This window comes from Poecilia reticulata, chromosome 7 (assembly GCF_904066995.2).
Source record: "Poecilia reticulata chromosome 7, P_reticulata-male-v2, whole genome shotgun sequence".
Taxonomy (NCBI): Eukaryota; Metazoa; Chordata; class Actinopteri; order Cyprinodontiformes; family Poeciliidae; genus Poecilia; species Poecilia reticulata.
The window spans coordinates 33,089,814-33,115,451 of record NC_088836.1 but is presented as its reverse complement, the minus strand read 5'-3'; the positions used below and the strand labels follow the sequence as shown (position 1 = coordinate 33,115,451).

At 41.2% G+C, this 25,638-nt stretch overlaps 3 protein-coding genes and 1 long non-coding RNA gene across 5 annotated transcripts; all 4 read right to left on the bottom strand.

The window, feature by feature from the left end:
- Positions 1 to 759: 759 nt before the first annotated feature.
- Positions 760 to 9,793, bottom strand: LOC103468093 (galactose-specific lectin nattectin-like). Its single transcript, XM_081609367.1, has 7 exons — positions 9,641 to 9,793; positions 9,476 to 9,541; positions 9,312 to 9,330; positions 2,048 to 2,142; positions 1,796 to 1,930; positions 1,167 to 1,278; positions 760 to 976 (listed from the first exon to the last, which is right to left on the bottom strand). The coding sequence occupies exons 2-7, from the start codon at positions 9,539 to 9,541 to the stop codon at positions 909 to 911; spliced, it is 495 nt and encodes a 164-aa protein (XP_081465493.1). The 5' UTR covers positions 9,641 to 9,793; the 3' UTR covers positions 760 to 908.
- LOC145552317 (uncharacterized) lies at positions 2,286 to 2,628 on the bottom strand. Its single transcript, XR_014088331.1, has 2 exons — positions 2,432 to 2,628; positions 2,286 to 2,349 (listed from the first exon to the last, which is right to left on the bottom strand). It is a non-coding gene; the product is annotated as an uncharacterized LOC145552317 (long non-coding RNA).
- A 5,475-nt stretch (positions 9,794 to 15,268) lies between the features above and the next one.
- Positions 15,269 to 17,522, bottom strand: LOC103468094 (galactose-specific lectin nattectin-like). Of its 2 annotated transcripts, none has more exons than XM_081609366.1 (7): positions 17,264 to 17,522; positions 17,099 to 17,164; positions 16,920 to 16,938; positions 16,625 to 16,692; positions 16,287 to 16,421; positions 15,655 to 15,769; positions 15,269 to 15,479 (listed from the first exon to the last, which is right to left on the bottom strand). In XM_081609366.1, the coding sequence occupies exons 2-7, from the start codon at positions 17,162 to 17,164 to the stop codon at positions 15,412 to 15,414; spliced, it is 471 nt and encodes a 156-aa protein (XP_081465492.1). In that variant the 5' UTR covers positions 17,264 to 17,522; the 3' UTR covers positions 15,269 to 15,411. The 2 variants fall into 2 exon arrangements, with proteins under 2 accessions (XP_081465492.1, XP_081465491.1); XM_081609365.1 differs by having other exon boundaries at positions 16,625 to 16,719; positions 17,264 to 17,515.
- A 3,599-nt stretch (positions 17,523 to 21,121) lies between these two features.
- Positions 21,122 to 24,818, bottom strand: LOC103468095 (galactose-specific lectin nattectin-like). Its single transcript, XM_081609371.1, has 7 exons — positions 24,678 to 24,818; positions 24,514 to 24,579; positions 24,354 to 24,369; positions 23,188 to 23,282; positions 22,220 to 22,354; positions 21,603 to 21,705; positions 21,122 to 21,346 (listed from the first exon to the last, which is right to left on the bottom strand). The coding sequence occupies exons 2-7, from the start codon at positions 24,577 to 24,579 to the stop codon at positions 21,279 to 21,281; spliced, it is 483 nt and encodes a 160-aa protein (XP_081465497.1). The 5' UTR covers positions 24,678 to 24,818; the 3' UTR covers positions 21,122 to 21,278.
- Positions 24,819 to 25,638: the final 820 nt, after the last annotated feature.

The following is a 25,638-nucleotide window of genomic DNA, read 5'->3' as shown; positions in this document are numbered from 1 at the left end:
GCAGCTTCTAATAGGAAACAAACCTCTGACCAGGCGCACCAAGCCCTCTTTGGCCCTTCCAGGTCAAGCAGGTGGAGACAATGGAAGGATGAATGATAGAAAGTCATGCAGTTTAAATAAAGGGATTAGAAAATAGTTTTGCATGTACATTTTTAGGTTTATAGTTAACTTTGAAACATGTAAACGCAGCCACAAGAGTTTAAGACAGATTGCATTTATTTAGATTTTTACATACTGAGTGTCGACATTCCTTTATTTGAAGCAGTCTATGTTCTGTGTTCTCTGTGTGGTTATATTCAGCTAAGCACACAGGGGTTCTGTAGGATTTTGGTCTTTGGGATTACCATGGTAGAAAGTTGATTCTCTGTCTGCTGAAAAATGTCTATTCATGTGTGATTTGGATCATCATCCTGCGGTGAGACCTAGTATCGACCCATCTGCAGCATTCTGGTCAGGGTCAACAGCTTTTAACTAAAGATGCTCTGGTGTTTCAGAGGTTTATGATGACAAACATTCTTACCAGGTTTCATTAAGTGTAAAATGTTTGTGACACCAGTGAATTTGTTCAAACCAGGTGGTTCAGAGTTTGTGAAAACTTTATATTCCATAGATTTTTATTAGTTTACTGATGCACTGATATCCTGATGATTTTCAGCATAAAGTTATAGCTGAAATTTAGAACTATTACCAATTGGTTTATAAGCTGCTGCTTGAATGCAAAGTTGACATATTTTAAATCCTATGATTAAATTAATCAGATTTCAGAGAAACAAGTTTATTTAAGTGATCAAATGAAGTGAAATCAGTTTCTTCCAGCAGTGATGTCATCGAGGCTTAACATCCAGGGGGAAGTGACATCACCAGCAGGAAACCCATATGGGCATTTCAGGTTTTTAGGCATAAAAAGGTTACAGGACTCTGGCACAGATGAAGGGGAGCTTCTCGTAACAGCCATAATCATTCACAGTATCGCGTCCTGTAAAGAGACAAAGAGACAAATCCTGACTGCAAACCTTTGACATGGTTTGATCCATTACAGAAAGCATGCAGGGCAGATAAAGTTACTGATTAAAGGACCACTAAGCCACTGGATATAAAGATATTATAGAAACATACATTTAAATTAAATCATTGAATTACAGATTGTGATTTCCAGTAATAAATACCATGTAAGTTGATGTCCATGCAATGTTCGTTTAGACCGCTATTGCTTGGCTCACCGGGGGCCCAGGCATTAAACATAAACTTGGAACCGTCACTCCACAACCACTTGCCTTCCTGAAAGAACATCTTAGTTTTAAGCTCCTTTACAAACAAATCACACAGAACCAACCTAGACTTCAGTCACTCATTATAAAAAATGTGAACTGTGTTTGGATCATTTCTATTTAAAACCTTCAGCTGGTCAGAGCAGCCGGTGGATAAACAGAAGCAGGTTCTGGTTCTGTTGGAGGTCTCCTCTCATTCCTCTCCACTGTTGCCACATGCTTCCTCAGCATGAGGGAGTTTAGCATAGTCAGTTATTCAGTACAACAACCTGGGATTCCTGAGATAACTGTTGACCAATTGATATTCTAATCTGCAGTAACTGCATCGTGTTAAAACCAGGATCAACTGGAATGTCTTTGACTGAACTGACCACTTTATTAGGAACACCTGTTCAATTCAGTTCATTTATATGACGCCAATTAACAACAAATGTCGTCTCAAAGCATTTACACAAAGTGCCAGAAGAAATGCATATTGACATAAAAAGTGATCAACCAGTCAGTTATTTGTGTTTTTAAAATCTCACCTCTATTGAATCATAAGCGCCAACCCAACTTTGTGTGTATTTTCCACTTGATTTGTAGACAAAGTCTCTGATGAAATTGTACTCCGCTACAGTGTGGAATGAGGCCAGATTTGCACCCGATGTGAGGCAAAATTTCTGAAAAAGACAACAGTGGTTTAGTTGGTGCAGCTGAATATCTACCTTTAGAAATTATTGCTCTATTTGTTTAAATCAGTTTCTGTAACCTTGTTGTTGGTGAATTTTATGTTGTACCTCTGCGTCACCCCAGGACATTTTAGTTGCCACATAGTGGAAACATCGACCTTCGAACCAAGTCCAACCCTCTTGGCACCCTACACATATGTCAACTGGGAAATGTGAAGAGAGAAGGTAAATACATCCAACAATCAGTGTAATTTTAACACCAGACACAGTGTAGAAGTTCAGCTGCTTCTGTCATATATCTGTTTAGGCTTCTGACCCACATACAGAGAAAGACTCAGAATAAAAATCTGTAAAATGGGGTTTATTTGCAAAGGTGGTGGTCCAGGGTACGTAGGCGATGAGAGGAACCTCTGGAAGAAATAATAAATTGGAAGAAATAATAAATTAGTGGAGCAGATGAAAGTAAGAGGAAATGTTGGATAAGGGACTTACAGAGAATGATAAGGAAGTCCGTGAGAGAGGGGTGAGTGGGGTGTTGGTCTTGAGGTAGAAACTGCAAAATGGTAGGCAGAGGCCTGGAGAATCTGATGGTGGCTGCTGCATTACTGGTGGAGGGCAGATAGGTGGTACAACGTTGATGGAGGAGCTTAAAGTGACCAGTCAGAAAATCCAAGCTGAGGGTTATGTCTGGTTCTATGTTTGAGAGGTTTCACAGATAGATTCAAGATGGTACTCGGGGAGACCTGAAGAGAGGGAAACAAGGAGTAACACTGGGCTCAGATACTTCACACAGAAAGGAACTCAGAAGTTCACAAGTGGGCTTGACGTCACCACATGGGTTAACGCTCAGGCAAATTAGTGACATGCAACCAGCTTCTTATAACTAGCATAGGATGAGGCTAAAGGAGTTGCAGGTGTGGCTGCACAACTCCCCACTTTCCTGACATCACCTTTCCCCCAACGGCCGCCACCTGGTTGCTCAGAAGAAGTGGATGCAAGGGAGGCTTTGTAGTCGGCTATAAGAGATGGAGTCAAGATGAAATACTGGGGCACCCATGAACAGTTCTCAGGACTGTAGCATTCCCAGTCAACAAGATACTGATACCCCCGACTTCACTGACAGGAGGCCACGAGCCGCTGGATGTCAAAAGCTGGATGTCCGTTAATGACTTGGGTGGGAGGAGTGGGCTCAGAAGGAGGGCACAAAGTGCTCGTATGGACTGTTTGACTTGGGAAACATGGAAGGTTGGGTGGATATGAAGACTTTGGAGTAGGTGAAAACAGATAGCAGAGGGACTTACGATGGACTGGATCTCATACGGAAAGATGAACCTGGGTAAGAGTTTCTTAGACATGGACTTTAATGGGACATCATGGGAGGATAACCAAACTTTCTGACCTGGGGTGTATTGCGGAGCAGGAATATGTGTTTTGTCTGAGAATCTCTTGTTATGTTCTGGTATTTGGTTGAGAGCAGCAATGGCATTGGTCCAGATTCAGTAGATGGCCTGAAAGATGGCGCGGGGCATTGCAGAGTCCAAATGGCATGACAAGATATTCAAAGTGGCCAAGAGGGGTCTTGAAAGCAGTCTTCCACTCATCTCCCTGACTGACACGAATTAGGTGGTAGGCATTGTGGAGGTCAAGCCTGGAGAAAATCTTAGCATCATGGAGGGGTTTGAAAGAAAATGGCAGAGGTTAACAATTCTTGATGGTGATTTGCTTTAGTCCAAGGTAATCGATGCAGAATTGGAGTGAGCCATCCTTCTTAAACAAGAAACCCACCTTCAGAGGAGAAGAGGGATGTCTAATAATGCCAGCAGAAAGAGATTCATTTATATACTTCTCTATGGCTTCTCTTTCAAGGTGAGACACATTGAAGAGAAAGTTATAAGGCAAAGGTGCTCCAGGGAGACGGCACAGTCATATGCATAGGCGTAAATCCCAGGGAGCTGGGGGGATCTGGACCCCCCCAATCTTGGAAAAGTCTAGAATTGTCCCCCTCCCCCAAAAAAATTATTGAAGAAACGTTTCCATTTAAATGATATCAATATGAAACGGCAAAAGAAACAAAGAACAAAAATAAATCTGCCATTTATCTCAGAAAAAAAGAAGGTCCCCCTGTTAGAACAATGGTTCAGTCCAACTTGAAGGCGGAGCAACAGCAGCGCTGCGAGTGGCTCAGAGCCGCTGAAGTGATGAGTTAGCTGTTAGCTGTTGCTCTGCATCACAAATAAAAACCCCTCCAGTAAGTAAATACTTACAGCAAAAGACATGTAAACATTTTATTTACCTTCACTACTCAATAAGAAGAAACATCAACAACAAAAATCAGACTGCAGTTTATTTCATTACTTTGGCTGAATCTTGATAAGCTGCCTCATTAGCAAAACTGCTACACTGCTTTCATAGACGTAAGCTTTTTTGTCAAACATCTCATCCATATTTAACTCTTTAAGGCACGAAAGTTTATATAGAAAAATATTCTGATTTTATTTTGTGGTTTTAAAGGCTCTATGTTGAAGACAGTGAGAAATAAAGGCAGCCTTGTTTTTTCCATCTGTTCACAGTTCCCACACACTTTGCTGGTCCACTTGCTCAGCCCCTCCCTCCCATTTCAAACTCTTATAATTAACTAAGACTTAAGTGTTACGTTTAAATTATAATACTCCCCAGATAATAATTTCTATCTACTTATTTATTCTCAGTCACCCAAGACATGACAAAACTAAAAAAAGACTTAAAAATAAAGCAACTTAAGTTATAATTTGAACAGCCCGTAACTTGCATTGGTAGCTATTTCAATAAATCAATGTTTATGAGGAATTTTATTAAGAGCAGTTACTCATTAAAGCTTTTGTATTTAAAACCTTAAAATTTTGTAAGGTGTCGCAAAAGTTAGATTAGTCAGACTGAACAAAACTCATATCTAAGCAACATTTGAATTTTAGTTTTACTTCTCTAGTTTGCTTACTTGGAGAAACACATTTGATGTGGATTGCTAGTCATTTTTTGGTCCTGCAGCTTGAATGTGGTTTAAAAACATTTTAAACCACATTTTACGATACATTTCACTGTAACTTGGCTGACCCCCTCAAAATTGGTCTTAAGAAATGTTCCTGTTTGTGGTTCCCTCCCAATAATGAGATGGGATCTACGCCCTTGGTCATATGGTCTGTGGAGTGGCAGCAATAGAGCCTTGCTTTTGCTGACAACTTGTTTAGGTGAGGTAAGGTAATTTTATTTATATAGTACATTTTCAGCAACAAGGCCATTCAAAGTGCTTTACATGAGTTAAAAGGAAATACAAACAAAATAACAAACCAAAGGAAAGAAAAAAGAGGAAAGCAAACTAATCTAATGTTGTTCTAAAGTATGCAAACTTAATGCTCCTGTTCAGGGTTGCTAAGTATCTAATTCCCTTTCTAACTAGCAAAACTCTACAGTTTCTGATAAAATAAACTAAAGAGTGACTGATCTAATTCATTTTCTGGGTTAAAGTGAGAACTCCACAATTCTAAGTTTGTTCTAAATCCTTTTCTGGGTTAAAAGTCATATAAACTAAACAGTGACTGTTCCTGGTAAGTATTTCTGGATCCCAAGTTTGTAGTTATTCTAATTCTAATTCTGATTCCATTTCTGGGCTGTATAATGTTGATCTAAGTAGTGCGTACTCCACAATTTCTTATATTACTAATAAACTAAAATAATCCTTTCCTGGGTTAAATAGGGAGTACTCCACCTAAAACAAAAAAGAGGAAAGGACACACTAGGGCAGGTGGCAACATTCAGACAAAACAAAGACATGAGTGAAGGCGGTGACGTCAAAGGGCCATGGAACTATGTCGCTGACACTCCTGGCAAAGTTTGATAGAGGTGTTGTTATCAAGGAATGATGTCCTTGGGAGTGTTCAGCTCCACAGCTCCATGGATACAGTTGTGTTTACATATCTTCAAGGAGATTGGAAATATGCAGCCCTTCCAAGGCCACACAGGAAAAGCCAATTCAGAAACAGAATGTCTTAGGTCGGGAACAGTGGCGTAAAAAGTGGGTATGCAGGGTATGCAACGCATAGGGGTGCAGCACCAGAGGGGGCGCCAAAACCCCGTCTGGAGGGGGCGGCATGCCAATGATGTTCTCCCATACACTTCAGCGCTCCTTACACTCCTTCACCTCGCGCACATAACGAGGTAAATGTAGCGGGTTTTACCCTTCACATATCGTTGCCTCGCGGGGGTGGGGGGGGAGGGAGTGAGCTTCACTCCTTCACCCTGTCGTTCCTTCCCTTTGGGGGTGAGGGGGGATCTATGTTTTCGCACCCCCTAAATAATGTGTAGTTGCGCCACTGGTCGGGAAGATTATACATTTCAATCTTGCCTAAAGTCTCTCCGATACATCTCAGTTCTCAATCATCCAAATTAGTTTGATCGTTCCACTGAGCAGAAACTAGCAACTTCTCCAAGATCGATTCCATCCCATTAGTGAGTTTTAGAGTCCTCGTCTCTGTCCACACCAACAGTCCGAGTGTTCACTAGTTCGACCAAGTCCGTCACAAATTTGTCAATAAGCCAGGAATCAGTCCAAACAGCAGAAATCCTGTTATCATGAATAAATCCCTGGTGAATCCCACTGGGTATGTCCCCGCAGGACAAGAGGGCTCTCCTGTGCCCAGACTTCTCGTCAAAAATTTGATCCATTGCATTTTGAGATCGGTTGACCAGATCCATAATTTGTAGATTTGGATGATGTGCAAAGAAAGGCTCCAAAAATATATAAAAAGGAAAAAGACAGGACAAAAACAGGGCAAGCAGGGCAGGCATGGCCAGGGAGGGAGCAGGGGGAAAAAACATCCGTTTCTATCGAGAGCAAGAGAGAAGAAAGGGTTTAAGATCCATAATCTTCTGGACCGTGACTCAGTTCTGGGGATTCCTCAACAGGTGAATTCCTTGGAGGTGGGCTAGGAGGGATGGCAGACTGCAGACAGGAAGAAAGACTGTGGACCAGGATCCAATACAGCAATTTCACCAATTGAGATATGGGTTGTGTCTTTGTAGTCAGTCAAAACTTGGTAAGATGGATGAATGTTTGGAATCGAAAACAAAGAAAGTGACAGTTTCATGATGGTTACCTGAGATGATGAGAGAGAATGGATTGGTACAATGGGTTATGGGTGGCAAGGGTCTTCCATTCAGGTCTGTAGTATCAAGAGGGTTCCTTGTAGGAATAGTCTCTATTTCATGTTGTTGAATAATGGACTGGGTAATGAGGGTTTGTTTGTAACCTGAATCAACCAAAGCGCTTATATGGAAAGAGTATTACTGAAAAAACTATGTAGCAGGAAGCAAAAAACAGGGAGATGTGGTGCATGTGAGCTTGTCCATCAGACTCCTCTTAGTTACTGACAGACTTTGGCTTTTAACCAAAGGGGACAAATGTCAATGAAGTGATCAGAACCTCCACAATACAAACACTGGTTAGACACCATCCTGCGCAACCATTTCTCAGAGGATAGATGGGTCTGACCTTCTTACATCGGTTCTGATTTCTGTGAAAGAGTCTTGGAGATTAAGGAGGATGAAGACACAGATGTGACAGAGGGTGAAAAATTAATGGGAGGATTGAGGTAGTTTCTTCTTGGTCGGTCTCGTAGTCTAATCTCAGATCAATACGGGTTACTTGGGTAATCAGGTTATCTACAGTCTCTGATTCATCTAGTAGAACCATTACATCCTTAAGTGACTCATTTAAAGCATTAATAAAAACACTCTTTAGTGGACATGAGTCCCAGCCAGAAGCAGCTGCAATGGTGCAGAAGTCAATAGAAAAATCTGAGTCCGAGCGTTGGCCTTGCCTGATCTTCCATAATAACCTAGAAAGGGACTCAGGATCAGGGTTTAAGCTAAGTCATTTTAAATTCTTTAACAAAATCCTCCAAACTAATCCCAAAGTTTGTGTAGTCTTGAAAGCGGACTTCTGCCCATTTCAAAACACATCCTGAGAGTAAGCCAAGCAATCTTGCCATTGTCAGTGGGAAAAGACTGGGGTGAATGATTGAAAATTAAAGAGTGCTGGAGAAGGAAACTCCCACAACAACTGTTTGTCTGGTGCTGGTGGTAAGACATCACAGTAAGATGCTGGGGTTGAGCAGCAGCTGAGGGAGCCTCTGGTGGTGACTGAGCAGATTGCTTTGCAGTCATGTTCTGTAACGCAGAAGCAATATGATCCATTGTTATGTTGTGCAGAGAGGGTTCAGGGTACAGTTTCATGTGACTGAAAGAGGAAGGTCTATTCTGAAAGGATTCTCCCAAATCTCTCTGCTGGATCTGGTGGCCTGAAGGTTCTGTCATGTCTCTGTTTAGGCTTCTAACCCACATGCATAGAAGAAATCAGTAAAATGGGGTTTATTTACAAAGTGGAAAAATATGCAAAGATGGTTGACCAGGGAAGGTAGGCAATGTGGGGAAACAAGGCTTCTGGAAGAAATAATAAATTAGTGGAAGTTTGCTAGGGAGGACTGAAGGGGTGTTGGTTTTGAGGTAGAAACTGCAAAATGGTAGGCAAAGGCCTGGAGAGTCTGATGATGGAACTGTTGGAGGGCGCACAACAGTGATGGAGGAGATCTGAAGAGAGGGAAAACACCAGGAGTAACACTGGGCTGAGATACGTCACACCGAAAGCTACTGAAGCTACAGAAAGCTCCGTGTATCTACACATGATGAGGCTCAAGGAGTTGCAGGTGTGGCTGCACACCTGTAGGGAATCAGTCCTCAGTCCTGCAACTGGCTCACCATGGCACCCTCTAGTGGCTACCTACTGGAAGTGTAGAACCACAGAGAAAACACAACACCCCACTTTCACCCAACAGCATCAAACACTATGGTAAAAATGCATAAAAAAGTATCAGCAATTAACACAAATTACAGACTATGTAATTATGTCAGTTAATCATTATGAAAACTCATAATGTTGAATTAAATTAATAATCAAGTTGAAAATATTGCTCTTTAACAAAAGGACTTAGAAGCTGACAGTTAAAAGAAAATATAGTCACATGAAAAACCTCTGAAATGACATTTATTGGTTCTGATTCAGTTATTTTATTGAGAAAATAATTTGCCTTCTTAGTGTTTCTAGCTGCCTTCTGTAAAAACCACTGTGACCCATCTGCCTTGTAGGATGGGATGTTTTTATGCAATATGTACTGACTAAACAATTTATTAATTTACTTTATACAGAAATTAAGTCCTGTAGTTGTGCTGAAAGGATGACCCAATAAAGCAAAGGTTTCCTATATTTTTTGAAGAACTTCCCACAATGTAACTTGTCTTTTAGGTGTTAGAAAGTCAATATAACAATAAAAGAAGCACGCACCTCTCGTGTTACATCCGGCCTATGGAGGTAAAAACCCAAAGTTTCAGAACAAAACAAAGTTTTCTCATTGAACTTCAACCAAATAATGTCTCAGATTGCTCCATCTGATCTGCGTCAGTCAGCCAAAGCTCCCAACAGGGACGCACCAATCATTGTTTACTTACATCAACTCCATCCCAGAGTCCAAAGCTCACACCAAGAAGCAGAGTGAAGACAAGACCAGCAGCCATCTGTGGAAAGAGTCGATAGGAAAGATCATAATTAGTATCACAAATCAACTCAACCAAGACGTAAAACATCATGATGAGCAGCAGGACTTTAAATGTTACCTTGTTTTGATGATTAGTTGAAGAGTCTGTTCCAGCAGCAGTTTCTGGTCACAGGATGTCTCAGAGATGGAAACACAGACTTTATATACCTTCAGTTTGTCTGTGAAGTGGACATCTTTGAGTAAGTCACTGTCTGTTCTCGTTTTGGAAACTTTTTTACAACGTGTTCAAGTTGTTGCAGAATCTTCCAGCATTTGGCCATTTGGTAGCGTGAAGAGTTACGTAGCACAAGAACTCATTAGAACCGGACCAAACTGGCTGATGTTGCCACTTCAGCTTCTCTGTCCAGAACAGTGTTCTTGTATGGAATGTGCTCTCTGATAACAGACGCATATTAAAAAAAGGACGTATCTATGAGATGTCGCTCTGCTTTCCCTGGCTCTGTTGGATTCAGTCTTTAAACTGACTGCCTTCAAATAAAACACCTGAAAGATAAAGTTGCAACTTTCTCAGTTCTTGAGTAGTTTCTCTACCTGTTTGATAAGGAAGTTCCACCACATTCTTGGTGTCAGAAGTGGGATCTGTCATGCCTGAAGGGCTCCGTGGCAGAGGACAAGAGCAGTCGGCCATCTTGAAGGCTAAAAACCAGCTTCAGTCTACATATGTTAAAAAGAGGGCAGGTACTGGATCCTTCTCCAGATTTGTGTCTCAAGACAATCCTGTCACAGAGGTCTAGAGATGATTCCTTTGGATTTGATGTTTGCTGCTCTGTGTTTTGCCTTTTTTGGAAACAATTAGAAAGCTTCTGCAGTCTGAATGATCTTTCAGTGAGTTTGCTGTATACCTGGGAGAAAGCAGAGGAAATAATTTGTTCACAAATCATCTCTCAGGCCACACTGACACAACACAATGTCAGTTAAATATGTAAAAAAAAAAATGTATAAAAGTTACATACTGCAGCTTGAAAGCTCTTAGGAAAGTATGGGTCATGAGGAACGTGGTAACAGATATATGTAATTTAAATGCAAGCTAAGGTAAAACTGTTTGGACTGGCTGAGTTTCAGACAGGAGGCTGTTTTTTATTATAATTTTATTAAGATTATTTGAATTTCTGTCACCAAGAAATACATTGTTTTTGTTGTATAACTGTAAAAAGAGCAAAGACACAGAGAAATCCCTATGGATTCCCTGGAATGATGCTAACTAAGTTGTAATTGAACACAGTGTTGCTCAGCTTTTACACTGGAACGGGGGGAGGTAGAGGGTTTATGCTGGTATGGTGGTTAGAGCTGCTGCTGACTGACTCATCTGTAGTTAAGTGTGGTAAGAGGTACAGGCACAAGTTAAATATATGAATATCTTGGTATTTTCTTTTCCTTAATCCATTAAATGCTATGGAGGCAAACAGCAGCCTGTAGCTAAGCTAACTATGCCGACTGGTTGATAATCTCACACAGTCTACTCACCTCTCGGAGAAAAACTGTTTTACAAATTCAAACTCGTCTTTTTCTCTCATCTCTATTTTTTTATTTTTTGAAAACTTGACTTGATTATTTTTCTAGGCAGCATAGTAACCACCACAGTCGTTCTTGTATTGTACTGACTGCTGCTGAAAACGTCACCGTCAAGGAGGAACAAACCATCTCAGACAGATACTTGGGGTGCTCAGTGTAAATATAGATGTGTGCTTTTTGGCCTGGGACGGGTAACATTTAATTTTAACTGAAATAAAAAATAAAAAAAAAAAACAGAAATTGACAGGGCCCCAATTTTGTTTTAATTTCTGTAAAATTGTTATTTTTTGTGTGGAGGGCCCCCTGTCATCAAGGGCCCTTAGAATTATCATAACTTTTCCCCCCTATACCGCACCCCTGCATACAGTACAAAGCTGAACCTCATGGATGTCGTTCTTCTACATGAATGCCATGTTGTAATTTAAGTTTGTGTACACACATGTTCAGAAATATGGTAATGCAAGATATTTTGTCTGCCAACAAAATTTTGTTTAACAGCAAAGAAACAAAATTTTATGTTATGATGTAGACCTATCAGACCAAAAAATGTACATGAATCAATACTGATTTCTTAACTCTGATTCAATATAAAATCAACACAAATGTGCATGTAGATCAACTTTCAGGTGATGGTAGAATCAACATTGATATTGTGTCAATTATGGTTGAAACCCTAACGTTGATTCAACATGTAAATCACAAACCACTTTCAGGCTTCAACGAGGATTCAGTGTTTTTGCCTAATTTTCCTCACTGGCAGAGAAAAGGCAACTCCATGTCCAGGAGCTGAGGATCCAAACATGCAGGTTACTGTTGGTGCATCCAGTACTTAGTCCCAGCCAAAGGAATAAACCATCACCCAGGTTTACTTGTGTGGCAGGACCAGTGTGATCAAAAATGGGCAACTTAAATTTAAAATCACTATTTTAATAAAGAAAAAATTGGTTGTAATGACTCAACTTAAAAAGTTACCTTTAAGGCACACAGACCCGCTACAGATGAGGCTTGAGACAATTTCACACAATTCAATAATTTTATTTACTGCACAATTGTTTAGCTTAATCAGAAAATGTACTAATTTAAAACCACTCACATTAAAAGACAATTATAGCTCAACTCAGAGACGGCAGTGCAAATCAGGGTAGTGACCCAAAAAAAGAAAAACAGCAAACAAAACAGCAAGAATAAAAGAAAACCGTGCACCAAACCAGAAAGAGAACCACCACCCACCACCCAGAAAGTCCACCACCAACACCACGAGCTGGACATTCCTGTCAAAAATGAAGAAAAGGGAAACATTCAAATTACAAACAATACAACTATACAGTTCAGTCCACAACAAATCAAGAAGCAACAGTCAAAATTAAGGATCCGTCCTGGGATGAATCACCTCGCCGCAGCAGACGCCACCCAGAGCGGCACTAGAGGGATTAATCCGAGTGATATCAGCCAGTTTGACGCCGACCAGGAGTCACTGAGCTCTACGTGCAGTGCCTCTGTCAGGAATGGAAATTCAGGCAGCCAAGAGGAGGATCGATTGGCGATCAGAGTTGCTAAGTGCACCATTCGAGCACACAATATGCGGCTAGTGTGCAGCTCCAGCAAACGCCGAGGTCTGAACCAGAAGGAAAACAACATGATGTCAACCAGGTGAGAGAGGGCCCTTTATATACCAACAACCAGCGGCGACCAATTAGATTCAGTCACTGTGTGTGGTGCGTTCAGAGCCTACAGGCCATACTACTTCACTTAGAATTCTGCAGAAGGTACCATGGAATTACAGGTTCCCTGAAGTGAGCACAGCAGAGATGTGCAGATACACTCTTGATCAAAATCTTAAGACCAGTCAAAAAATTGCAAGAATTTGCATTTTGCACTATTGGATCTTAAGAAGGTTCTAAGTAGAGCTTCACAATGTTAAAGGAAAAAATTAGTGCAAGAGACAAAAACATTTGAGCGGGGAATTTTCTGAAAACTGCTTTTACACTCAAACATGATTTTTTCAGTTGATCAAAAGTTTAAAATCATAGTCTTCAAAAGCCAAACGTTGTGCAAAAATCTGGATTCCATGTCATTTTCTGTCAAGTCTTTACACCGTCAAGACCTCCTGATGGCAAAAGCAAAAAAGCTCACTGACTTTGAACGTGGTAGGATTGTTGAGCTGCATAAGCAAAGCCTCTCTCTCCCAGCGTGCCATCGCTGCTGAGGTTGAACGCAGTAAGACAGTCATTTTGCATTTTTAAATGATCCTGAGGGTTATGGAACAAAAAAGTCAAGTGGTAGACCCAAAAAAATGTCACCAGCTCTGAGCCGCAGGATCCGATTGGCTGTCCGTCAAGACACGGGACGATCCTCTACCCAAATTAAGGCCACTACTAGTGCTGACTGCAGCCCAATAACCATCAGACGGCATCTGCGAGAGAGAGAAGGGCTTCAGAAACAAAAAACGTCTTCAAAGGCCATGTCTTCTTCAACGCCACAAAATTTCCCGTTTGGACTTTGCAAGGATGCACCAAACATGGGACATTGAAAGGTGGAAGAAAGTTGTCTTCTCTGATGAGAAAAAAATGTAACCTTGATGGTCCTGATGGCTTCCAACGTTACTGGCATGACGAGGAGATCCCACCTGAGATGTTTTCTACACGGCACAGTGGTGGGGGCGCCATCATGATTTGGGGTGCGTTTTCCTTCAATGGAACAGCTTCAGGTTGTGCAGGGGCGTCAAACAGCAGCTGGCTATGAGGAGATGTTGCAGCGGGCATCCCTCATGACTGAGGGCCCTCGTCTGTGTGGTAATGATTGGGTTTTTCAACAGGACAATGCTGCAGTTCACAATGCCCGCCTGACAAAGGAGTTCTTTCAAGAGAATAACATCACTCTTTTGGACCGTCCTGCATGTTCCCCGGATCTAAACCCAATTGAGAACATTTGGGGATGGATGGCAAGGGAAGTTTACAATAATGGACATCAGTTCCAGACAGTGGATGCCCTTCGTGAAGCCATCTTCAACACTTGGAGCAACGATCCCACTAGCCTCCTGGAAACACTGGCATCAAGCTTAAACAATTGTTTGAAGTCATCAACAAGATGGAAGAGCTACTCATTAATGAGTCCTTTTTTTTGCCACTTTGATTTCTGTTTTGGGGGGTTTTCGGGTTTGTTTGAGCTACGGTCTTAAACTTTTGATCAGCTGAAAAAATCATGTTTGAGTGTAAATGCAGTTTTCAATTAAATCCCTGCTCAAAAGTTTTTGTCTCTTACGCTGATTTCTTCCTTTAACATTGTGAAGCTCTACTTGGAAACTTCTTAAGATCCAATAGTGCAAAATGTAAATTCTTGCAGTTTTTTAACTGGTCTTAAGATTGTGATCAGAAGTGTATCAGCAAAAATGTCATTTAAAGTGAGAAAAACTCTGTTGCTGTGGCTGGGCACCTGCCAGCCAAATGCCTTTGATGACCTGAGCTGAGGAGGAGATTCTGGGTGTGGCTGTTTTCACCAACAGCTTCTAATAGGAAACAAACCTCTGTAGAACAAGGGATTAGAAAATAGTTTTGCATGTACATTTTTAGGTTTCTAGTTAACTTTGAAACATGAAAACGCAACCACAAGAGTTTAAGACAGATTGCATTTATTTAGGTTTTTACTTACCGAGTGTCGACATTCCTTTATTTGAAGCAGTCTATGTTCTGTGTTCTCTGTGTGGTTATATTCAGCTAAGCACACAGGGGTTCTGTAGGATTTTGGTGTAAACGATGGGATTACCATGGCAGAAAGTTGATTGTCTGCTGAAAAATGTCTGTATTCATGTGTGATTTGGATCATCATCCTGCGGTGAGACCTAGTAACGACCCATCTGCAGTATTCTGGTCAGGGTCAACAGCTTTTAACTAAAGATGCTCTGGTGTTTCAGAGGTTTATGGTGACAAACATTCTTACCAGGTTTCATTAGGTGTAAAATATTTGTGACACTAGTGAATTTGTTCAAAACAGGTGGTTCAGTTTGTGAAAACTGTTCATATTTCATAGATTTTTATTACTTTACTGATGCACTGATATTCTGATGATTTTCAGCATAAAGTTATAGCTGAGATTTAGAACTATTACCAATTAGTTTATAAGCTGCTGCTTGAATGAATGTTGACATATTTTAAATCCTATAATAAAATCAATCAGATTTCAGAGAAACAAGTTTATTTAAGTGATCAAATGAAGTGAAATCAGGATCTTCCAGCAGGGAAGTCATCAAGGCTTAACATCCAGGGGGAAGTGACATCACCAGCAGGAAACCCATATGGGCATTTAAAAGGCATAAGAAGGTTACAGGGGTCTGGCACAGACGTAGGGATGCTTCTTCGCACAGTCTGCATCTGCTGTAGTATTTAGCCCTGTAAAGAGACAGAGACAAATCCTGACTGCAAACCTTTGACATGGTTTGATCCATTACAAAAAGCATGCAGGGCAGATAAAGTTACCGATTAAAGGACCACTAAGCCACTGAATACAAAGATATTATAAGAACATACATTTAAATTAAATTCTTGATTTTCCTGTAATAAATACCATCGTAGTTGAACTCCAAGCAATGTTCGATTTGAAAGCGATTGTTTGGTTCACCGGGGGTCCAAGTGGAATTAAACACAAATCTGGAACCGTCACTCCACAACCAGGTGCCTTCCTGAAAGAACATCTTAGTTTTAAGCTCCTTTACAAACAAATCACACAGAACCAACCTAGACTTCAGTCACTCATTATAAAAAATGTGAACTGTGTTTGGATCATTTCTATTTAAAACCCTCAGCTGGTCAGAGCAGCCGGTGGAAAAACAGAAGCAGGTTCTGGTTCTGTTGGAGGTCTCCTCTCATTCCTCTCCACTGTTGCCACATGCTTCCTCAGCATGAGGGAGTTTAGCATAGTCAGTTATTCAACACAACAACCTGGGATTCCTGAGATAACTGTTGACCAATTGATATTCTAATCTGCAGTTAACTGCATCGTGTTAAAACCAGGATCAAGTGGAATGTCTTTGACTGAACTGACCACTTTATTAGGAACACCTGTTCAATTCAGTTCATTTATAAAATGCCAATTAACAACAAATGTCGTCTCAAAGCATTTACACAAAGTGCCAGAAGAAATGCATATTAACATAAAAAGTGATCAACCAGACACTTATTTGTGCTTTTTAATCTCACCTGCGTTGAATCATGACCTCCAAGCCAAATTTGTTCGTTTCTTAGAGCTCCATTGTAGACAAGCTGTCTGATGAAGTTGTACTCCTCTGCACTGCGGAATGAAGCCAGATTTCCATCCAATGAGAGGCAATGTTTCTGAAAAAGACAACAGTGGTTTAAACTTTCCTCTGTGCAATGAGACAGTTGATGCAGCTGAATATCAACCTTTAGAAATTATGGTTCTATTTGTTTAAATTAGTTTCTGCAAAATTGTTGTTGGTGAATTTTATTGTCTTATCAATAAATTTACATTTCCTTTGAATGTAGGAAATCTGCTGTGACCATCACATCTGTTGTACCTCTGCCACAATCCATCTCCTTGCATTTTTCACATACACGAAACAGCGACCGTTGTACCAAGTCCAGCCTGCAGGGCAGTCAAGTGGTGTGTTAGCTGGGAAATATGAAGAGATAAGGTAAATACATCCATCCAACAATCAGCATCATTTAACACCAAACACAGTCTTTTATACAGTACTTTTACTGTAAGGACGACCCAATAAGCAAAAGTTTTTTATCTTTTTAAAGAACGTCCCACAATGTAACTGTTGTCTTTAAGGTGTCATAAACTTTAACAATAAAAGAAGCACGTACCTCTCACTCGACATATAGCCTGTGAAGGGAAAAACCCAAAGTTTCAGAACAAAACAAAGTTTTCTCATTGAACACCAACCAAATAATGTCTCAGATTGCTCCATCTGATCTGCGTCAGTCAACCAAAGCTCCCAACAGGGACGCACCAATCATTGTTTTAAGTCCTTCTCCATACTTACCTCAACTCCATCCCAGAGTCCAAAGCTCAGACCAAGAAGCAGAGTGAAGACAAGACCAGCAGCCATCTGTGGAAAGAGTCATTAGGAAAGTTCATAATTAGTATCACAAATCAACTCAACCAAGACGTAAAACATCATGATGAGCAGCAGGACTTTAAATGTTACCTTGTTTTGATGATTAGTTGAAGAGTCTGTTCCAGCAGCAGTTTCTGGTCACAGGATGTCTCAGAGATGGAAACACAGACTTTATATACCTTCAGTTTGTCTGTGAAGTGGACATCTTTGAGTAAGTCACTGTCTGTTCTCGTTTTGTCACTTTTTTACAACGTGTTCAAGTTGTTGCTGAATCTTTCAGCATTCGGCCAAGGACGTTTTCCTGGTAGCGTGAAGAGTTACGTAGCACAAGAACTTATTAGAACTGGACCAAACTGGTTGATGTTGCCACTTCTGCTTCTCTGTCCAGAACAGTTTCCTTGTATGGAATGTGCTCTCTGATAACAGACTTGTATTAAAAAAGGACGTATCTGTGAGATGTCGCTCTGCTTTCCCTGGCTCTGTTGGATTCAGTCTTTAAACTGACTGCCTTCAAATAAAACACATCTGAGGCAGAGGATGTTTATTCCCAGATTCAGATGTCCAGAGGAGGAAAGGGTGAAGCAACAATGTTTGCTTAATTTATATTCCACGCATATTGAAAATGAGTAGATTTTCCCCAAACGATCAGCCCAAACTGCCTGACTAATTGCTACTAAGATTTCCCTTTGAAGAAATCTGGTGAGACATAAATTTAACAACGCCCTCATCAAACAGGTTCAGCATGTCGGTTAGTGTTTGTTACCCAGAAAGTAGTTGGGCAAATATCGCAACACTGACACCGTGAGTCAAACAATGACTGGGGCAGCCTATTATATAAAGCACTCGGGAACCATTTCTTTATTATTACACATCCACATTTGTAGAATACGAAACAAAATGCATCCCGTATAGGTTCAATACGGGACGCTAAATTTATCGGCCAATTAAGGGACAGTTCTGTATTTTACGGGACGGGTGGCAAACCGGGTGGGAAACAGCAACCTCCCTGAACAAGCACCAGTAACCATCACTGTGGCAGATGTCCAAGAAAGAGTCTCAGGTATGAAAAACTGGACAGCACCAGGACCTGACATGATCCATGCCTACTGGCTAGAGAAACTCACTGCCCTCCATGAACGACTGGCAGCTCAACTGAACCAGCTGCTACAAAATGGGACTCACCCTGAATGGATAACTGAAGGGCGCACAATCCTGATCCAGAAGGAACCCTCAAAGAGTTCAGTCCCATCCAACTATCGGCCAATAACCTGTCTCTCTACAACATGGAAGCTCATGTCAGGCATCATAGCGGCAAAGATAAGCGGGCACATGGATAAATACATGAGCAAGGCACAGAAGGGCATCGGCATAAATAGCAGAGGAGCCAAACACCAACTCCTTGTAGACCACACAGTTGCCCGAGACTGCAAAACCCGACACACCAACCTGTGCACCGCTTGGATTGATTACAAGAAAGCCTATGACTCAATGCCACACACTTGGATCATTGAATGCTTAGAGATGTACAACATCAATAGGACTCTAAGAAGCTTCATTGCAAACTCGATGGGGCTGTGGAAAACCACCCTTGAAGCCAACTGCAAACCACTTGCACAAGTGTCCATCAAATGTGGCATATACCAAGGAGATGCTCTGTCCCCACTGCTGTTCTGCATAGGTCTGAACCCCCTCAGCCAAATCATCAACAAGACTGGCTACGGATACCGACTCAAGAATGGGGCCACGATCAGTCACCTCCTCTACATGGATGACATCAAGTTGTACGCCAAGAGGGAGCGAGACATCGACTCACTGATCCACACCACCAGGATCTACAGCACTGACATTGTGATGTCATTCGGACTAGAGAAATGTGGTTGGATGGTCACAAAGAGAGGGAAGGTCATCCACACAGAAGGGGTCTCACTCCCAGAAGGAACAATAGCAGACATAGAGCACAGCTTCAAGTACCTGGGAATACCACAAGCAAATGGCAACCTCGATGAGGTCACAAGGAAAGGAGCCACAGCCAAATACCTCCAACGAATAAGGCAAGTCCTGAGAAGCCAGCTCAATGACAAGAACAAGATCCGTGCGATAAACAGCTATGCCTTACCAGTAATCCGATACCCTGCAAGAATAATTAGCTGGCCAATGGAAGAGATAAAGACCACGGATGTTAAGACTAGGAAGCTACTAACCATGCATGGAGGGTTCCACCCCAAATCCAGCACCCTGAGACTGAACACGAGCTGTAAGGAAGGAGGCAGAGGACTATTGAGTGTGAGAGCCACTGTCCAGGATGAAACATCCAAGATCCATAAGTACATCAAGGACAAAACCTCAAAGGACGATGTGCTCAGCGAATGTCTCAGACAATGGGGACAAGAGAACGAGGTGCTAGAGGTACCATCATGGGAGGACAAGCCCCTACATGGGATGGACCACCGACAAATAACTGAAGTGGCTGATATCAGGAAATCCGGTAACACTTTATTTTAAGAGGGGTGAATAAGACTGACATGACACCGTCAAAAACACCTGTCATAAACACGAATAAGTCTTCATGAATATTTATGACTGTTGTCATAAAGTTTAAACTTTACCTTTAATAACAAAGTTACCTAATTTTTAAAGTGCAACCAGTAATACTTTAATAACAAGTTTATATCAGTAACGATTTCTTGGTTAATGTCAAGTTGTCATAACAAAGACATTGTGAATAATGTCAACTTTGTATTAAAAGTGTCATAATTTACCAAATGACGCTTTATGACAACAGTCATAAATATTCATGAAGGTTTATTCATGTTCATGACAGGTGTTATGTCATGTTTATGAAAGTGTCATGACTGACTTATTCACCCCCCTTCAAATAAAGTGTTACCGAAAATCCTACCAATGGCTGCAGAAAGCTTGACTCAAGGTCAGCACAGAGGCTCTCATCCTGGCTGCAGAGGAACAGGCCCTGAACACCAGAGAGGCTCAGATCTACCACACCAGACAAGACCCAAGGTGTACGTTGTGCAAGGAGGCCCCTGAGACAGTCCAGCACATAACAGCAGGGTGCAAGGTGCTGGCAGGGAAAGCTTACATAGAACGACATAACCATCTGTGTAGAATATGGACTAGAAGCCCCAAGATCAAAGTGGGAAAGGTGGTGGAGAATGACTGAGCTTAGATCCTGTGGGACTTCCAGATCCAGACAGACAAGATGGTGATGGAGAACCAACCGGACGTTGTGGTGGTGGATAAACAACAGAGGAAAGCCGTTGTGGTGGATGTAGCAATACCAAGTGATTACAACATCAGGAAAAAGGAGAAACTGGAGAAATACCAGGGCCTCAGAGAGGAGCTGGAAAAGGCCTGGAAGGTGAAGACCACAGTGGTGCCTGTGGTCATCGGGGCAGTCACCCCCAAACTGGAGCAGTGGCTAAAACAGGAACAACATCAGACATCTCAGTCCAGAAATGTGCAGTTCTAGACAAAGCCAAGATACTGGAGGAGAAACATCAAGCTTATAGGCTCCCAGGACTCTTGTAGAGAGAGAGAGACCACCAGTGGAGGGTGAGAAGGGATTTTTTTATATACATAAAGTGCTGTATAAATACATTTGCTATTGACATTCTTTTACCCCGGCCCACTTCATCTAACTGTAACTTATTCTCCCTTGAAAATATCTGTGGAGAAATGTATACAATTCTATGCTGCTACATTACTTTAGCATTGATGCCAATTTTCAGCATGAGAACATCGTGTTCCAAAGAATAGGCAGTTTGGCAGGCGAAAGTGAAATGTTCTAGTGTTTATTGTTATAGGCGCACTGATTTCTGATGTTTTTCAGCATAAAATTATAGCTGAGATTTAGAACTATTACCAATTAGTTTAGACATTGCTGCTTAAAAGCAATCTTGATATATTTTAAATAAAAGAATAAAATCAATCAGATTTCAGAAAAATAAACATTTATTTAAGTGATCAAGTGAAGTGAAATCAGGTTCTTCCAGCCGTGATGTCATCGAGGCTTAACATCCAGGTGGAAGTGACATCACCAGCAGGAAAGCCATATGGGCATTTCAGGTTTTTAGGCATAAGAAGAGAAAGATTATGGGACTCTGGCACAGATGTAGGGAAGCGTTTTGCTACAGGGAGCACCAATCAAACGTGTCTGTCCTGTAAAGAGACAAAGAGACAAATCCTGACTGCAAAACTTTGACATGATTTGATCCGTTACAGAAAGCATGCAGGGCAGATGAAGTGTATTGCCCAAGACACAACAGACATGAATGGAGAGGGGATTCGAACCATGAACCAAAAAATTGCAGGACAAACTCCTACCTACTAAGCCACCAGATACAAAGGTATTATAAAAACATACATTTAAACTAAATTATGAAATTACAGATTTTGTATCTCCAGTAACAAATACCTTCTACATTGAAGTCCATGCATTTTTTCCCTTTGCCTATGAGCTTTTCGGTCCATAAATAATGCACAAATCTGGAACCATCACTCCAAAACCAGGTCAGTTCCTGAAAGAACATCTTAGTTTTAAGCTTCTTTACAAACAAATCACACAGAACCAACCTAGACTTCAGTCACTCATTGTAGAAAATTTGAACTGTGTTTGGATCATTTCTATTTAAAACCCTCAGCGGGTCAGAGCAGCCGGGGGAAAAACAGAAGCAGGTTCTGGTTCTGTTGGAGGTCTCCTCTCATTCCTCTCCACTGTTGCCACATGCTTCCTCAGCATGAGGGAGTTTAGCATAGTCAGTTATTCAGTACAACAACCTGGGATTCCTGAGATAACTGCTGACCAATTGATATTCTAATCTGCAGTTAACTGCATCGTGTTAAAACCAGGATCAAGTGGAATGTCTTTGACTGAACTGACCACTATATTAGGAACTCCTGTTCAATTCAGTTCATTTATAAAATGCCAACTAACAAATGTCGTCTCAAAGCATTTACACAAAGTGCCAGGAGAAATGCATATTGACATAAGTGATCAACCAGACAGAGTTGTTTGTGTTTTTAAAATCTCACAATCGATGTACTATGAGCTCCAATCCAAGTTCTTGTCTGATTTAAAGTTGTCTTGTAGACAAGGTCTTTGAGGAAGTAGTACTGATTTGAAGAGTGGAATGAGGCCAGATTCCCATTCATTGAGAGGCATTGGTTCTGAAAAAGACAACAGTGGTTTAAACTTCCCTCTGTGCAGTGAGACAGTTGGTGCAGCTGAATATCAACCTTTAGAAATTATGGTTCTATTTCAGTGGTTCTTAACCTTTTTTGAGGTACCAAACCCACCAGTTTCATATGCGCATTCACTGAACCCTTCTGTAGTGAGAAGTAAAATATGATTCCCCCCCCCCCAATTTCAAGACATAGGGGTGACCCAACTAGAGTCGGATCACCCCATGATCACAAAGTCTTCTTAAAAGGTAGAGTCTCTGAGAAAATTTCTTCAAAATATAGTCAGTGTTTTCAGCAAAGTTGAGCTGACTGTCCATGAACGACCCAAGGTATTTAAAATCTGCCACAGTTTCAACAGGTTGGCCATCAAGAGAAACTGGAACCACTTTAAGGTCTTTAGATCATTTAATTAGCTCTACATTCTTAAGAGAATGAAAAATTAATAATAAATAATAATAAAGACTTTGCAGTATTCTGATTTAGTAATGTAATTATATTAGTTGTGTTACCACCCCCACGCCACTAGAGGCAGTACCAACCCTGAAATGATGCGACTAAGGAGCAGATTTAGAAGTTCACTGAAAGCTACAGAATTTGGTAAAAACTGAGTTTTGCTGAAGTAAATAAAGACACAAGTTCAATGAGACCAACTCATCAAACCCCTGGGGTTCGATTGAACCCAGGTTAAGAACCACTGATCTATTTTTTAAAATCAGTTTCTGTAACCTTGTTGTTGTTGAATTTTATCATCTTATATCAGTAAATTTACATTTCCTTTGAATGTACGAAATCTGCTGTGACCAGCACATCTGTTGTACCTCTGCCTCAGACCAGGACTTTGTTTCATTCACAAATATGTAACAGCGACCTTCATGCCAAGTCCAACCAGGAGGACAGTCATCCGATGTGATAGCTGAGAAATATGAAGAGAGAAGGTAAATACATCCATCCAATAATCAGCATCATTTTATCACCAATCACAGTCCAGAGGTTCAGCTGCAGCAAACATTATGGGAAAAATGCATAGAAATATGAGAAAATAGTCCAAATTAAAAGTTATGAAAATGGTAATTATGTCACTTAATACCTATTAAAGTATAATCAATGTTAAATTCAATCAATGATCAACTAAAAAATACTGCACTAAACTAAAGGAGCAGATTCCAGGGAAACACAGAGAGGACCTTGGAAAAAGATCAGAAAGGTGAGCTCACAGGTTATCACAAAAACCTGAGGAAAAAGCCACAGTGGTGACTTCTCTGAGGCTTGAAGTACTAAAGCAGGCAACACTCAGGCTTCAATGGACTGACACCCTGCTTCTCCTAAAGCCAGGATAACAATGGGGATTATCTGCAGGTGCGATCAATAATGAGCAGGTCTGGCCTCTGGTGACAGCAGCCCCAAGGCTCCAACTAGTGGAGAACCTGAGGAGGTGGAAGAAAATAGATATCCCCACATAGGTCCCAAAACCCCAGTTCCCAAATCTATGAAATGACACATTTATTGGTTCTGATTCAGTTATTTTATTCAGACAATAATTTGCCTCCTTAGCGTTTCTAGCTGCCTTCTGTAAAAACTAATGTGACCTATCTGCCTTGTAGGATGGGATGTTTCTATGTAATATGTACTGACTAAACAATTTATTAATTTACTTTATACAGGGTGTGCTGTGGTGGCACAGGGGTTAAGCACAACCCACATATGGAGGCCTTAGTCCTATACGCAGCCATAGACGGTTCGATTCCTGGCCTGGCGACCTTTGCCGCATGTCTTCCCCCTCTCTCAATACCCACCTTCCTGTCAATTGACTATCAAATATAGGCCACTAAAGCCAATAAAACCTTAAAAAAATATAAAAATGTACTTTATACAGAAATTAAGTCCTGTAGTTGTGCTGAAAGGACGACCCGATAAAGCTGATCAATACAAAGTTTCTTATCTTACATTGTTGTCTTTTACCTCCAACAATAAAAGAAGCACGCACCTTTCAGTTGGCAAGCCTGTAGAGGAAAAACCCAAAGTTTCAGAACAAAACAAAGTTTTCTCATTGAACTTCAACCAAATAATGTCTCGGATTGCTCCATCTGATCTGCGTCAGTCAGCCAAAGCTCCCAACAGGGACGCACCAATCATTGTTTACTTACATCAACTCCATCCCAGAGTCCAAAGCTCAGACCAAGAAGCAGAGTGAAGACAAGACCAGCAGCCATCTGTGGAAAGAGTTGTTAGGAAAGTTCATAATTAGTATAACAATCAACTCAACCAAGACGTAAAACATCATGATGAGCAGCAGGACTTTAAATGTTACCTTGTTTTGATGATTAGTTGAAGAGTCTGTTCCAGCAGCAGTTTCTGGTCACAGGATGTCTCAGAGATGGAAACACAGACTTTATATACCTTCAGTTTGTCTGTGAAGTGGACATCTTTGAGTAAGTCACTGTCTGTTCTCGTTTTGGAAACTTTTTTACAACGTGTTCAAGTTGTTGCAGAAACTTCCAGAATTCGCCCAAGGACGTTTTCCTGGTAGCGTGAAGAGTTACGTAGCACAAGAACTGATTAGAACCGGACCAAACCGTCTGATGTTGCCACTTCAGCTTCTCTGTCCAGAACAGTGTTTTTGTATGGAATGTGCTCTCTGATAACAGACGTGTATTAAAAAAGGACGTATCTGTGAGATGTCGCTCTGCTTTCCCTGGCTCTGTTGGATTCAGTCTTTAAACTGACTGCCTTCAAATTAAACACTTGAAAACAAGTCAATGCACTGCCTCCCATGCAATGTGTCTGTGGTATGTTGGTGCAGGTTCACCCTTAAGGTGAGTGGTGGGCAGCACCAACATAGCCTTTAAGCTAGGTGTGTAGTGTGCTTCCTTACACACATTTGTATTGAGCTGTGGACGTGGTGTGGACTTCCATAATCCCTTTTCTTCCTCAGACGTCGAGCAATTGTTTTCAGGACCCTGGTTGGGTTGGTAGTCTCGCTCCGCTCTCTCGGAGTGCGTGTGGTTATTAACAGAGATCCTAAGTTGTTGTGGGACTTGGCGGTGAATTGTTTGTGGCTCCCGCTTCCTCCCCCATTTTCATTTAGGTCAGGGTTCAGTCGCGACCTGTCCAGTGTGACCCCGCCTCTCGCCTGGAATGTTAGCTGGAGGTCGGCACCAGCAAGCCTCCCGACCCACTAGGAACAAAGGTGTTAGAAAATAGATGGATGGATACATTGTTCAGTGCTTATTTAATGTATTATTTCACTAATGTGGTTCACCAGTTTGGAT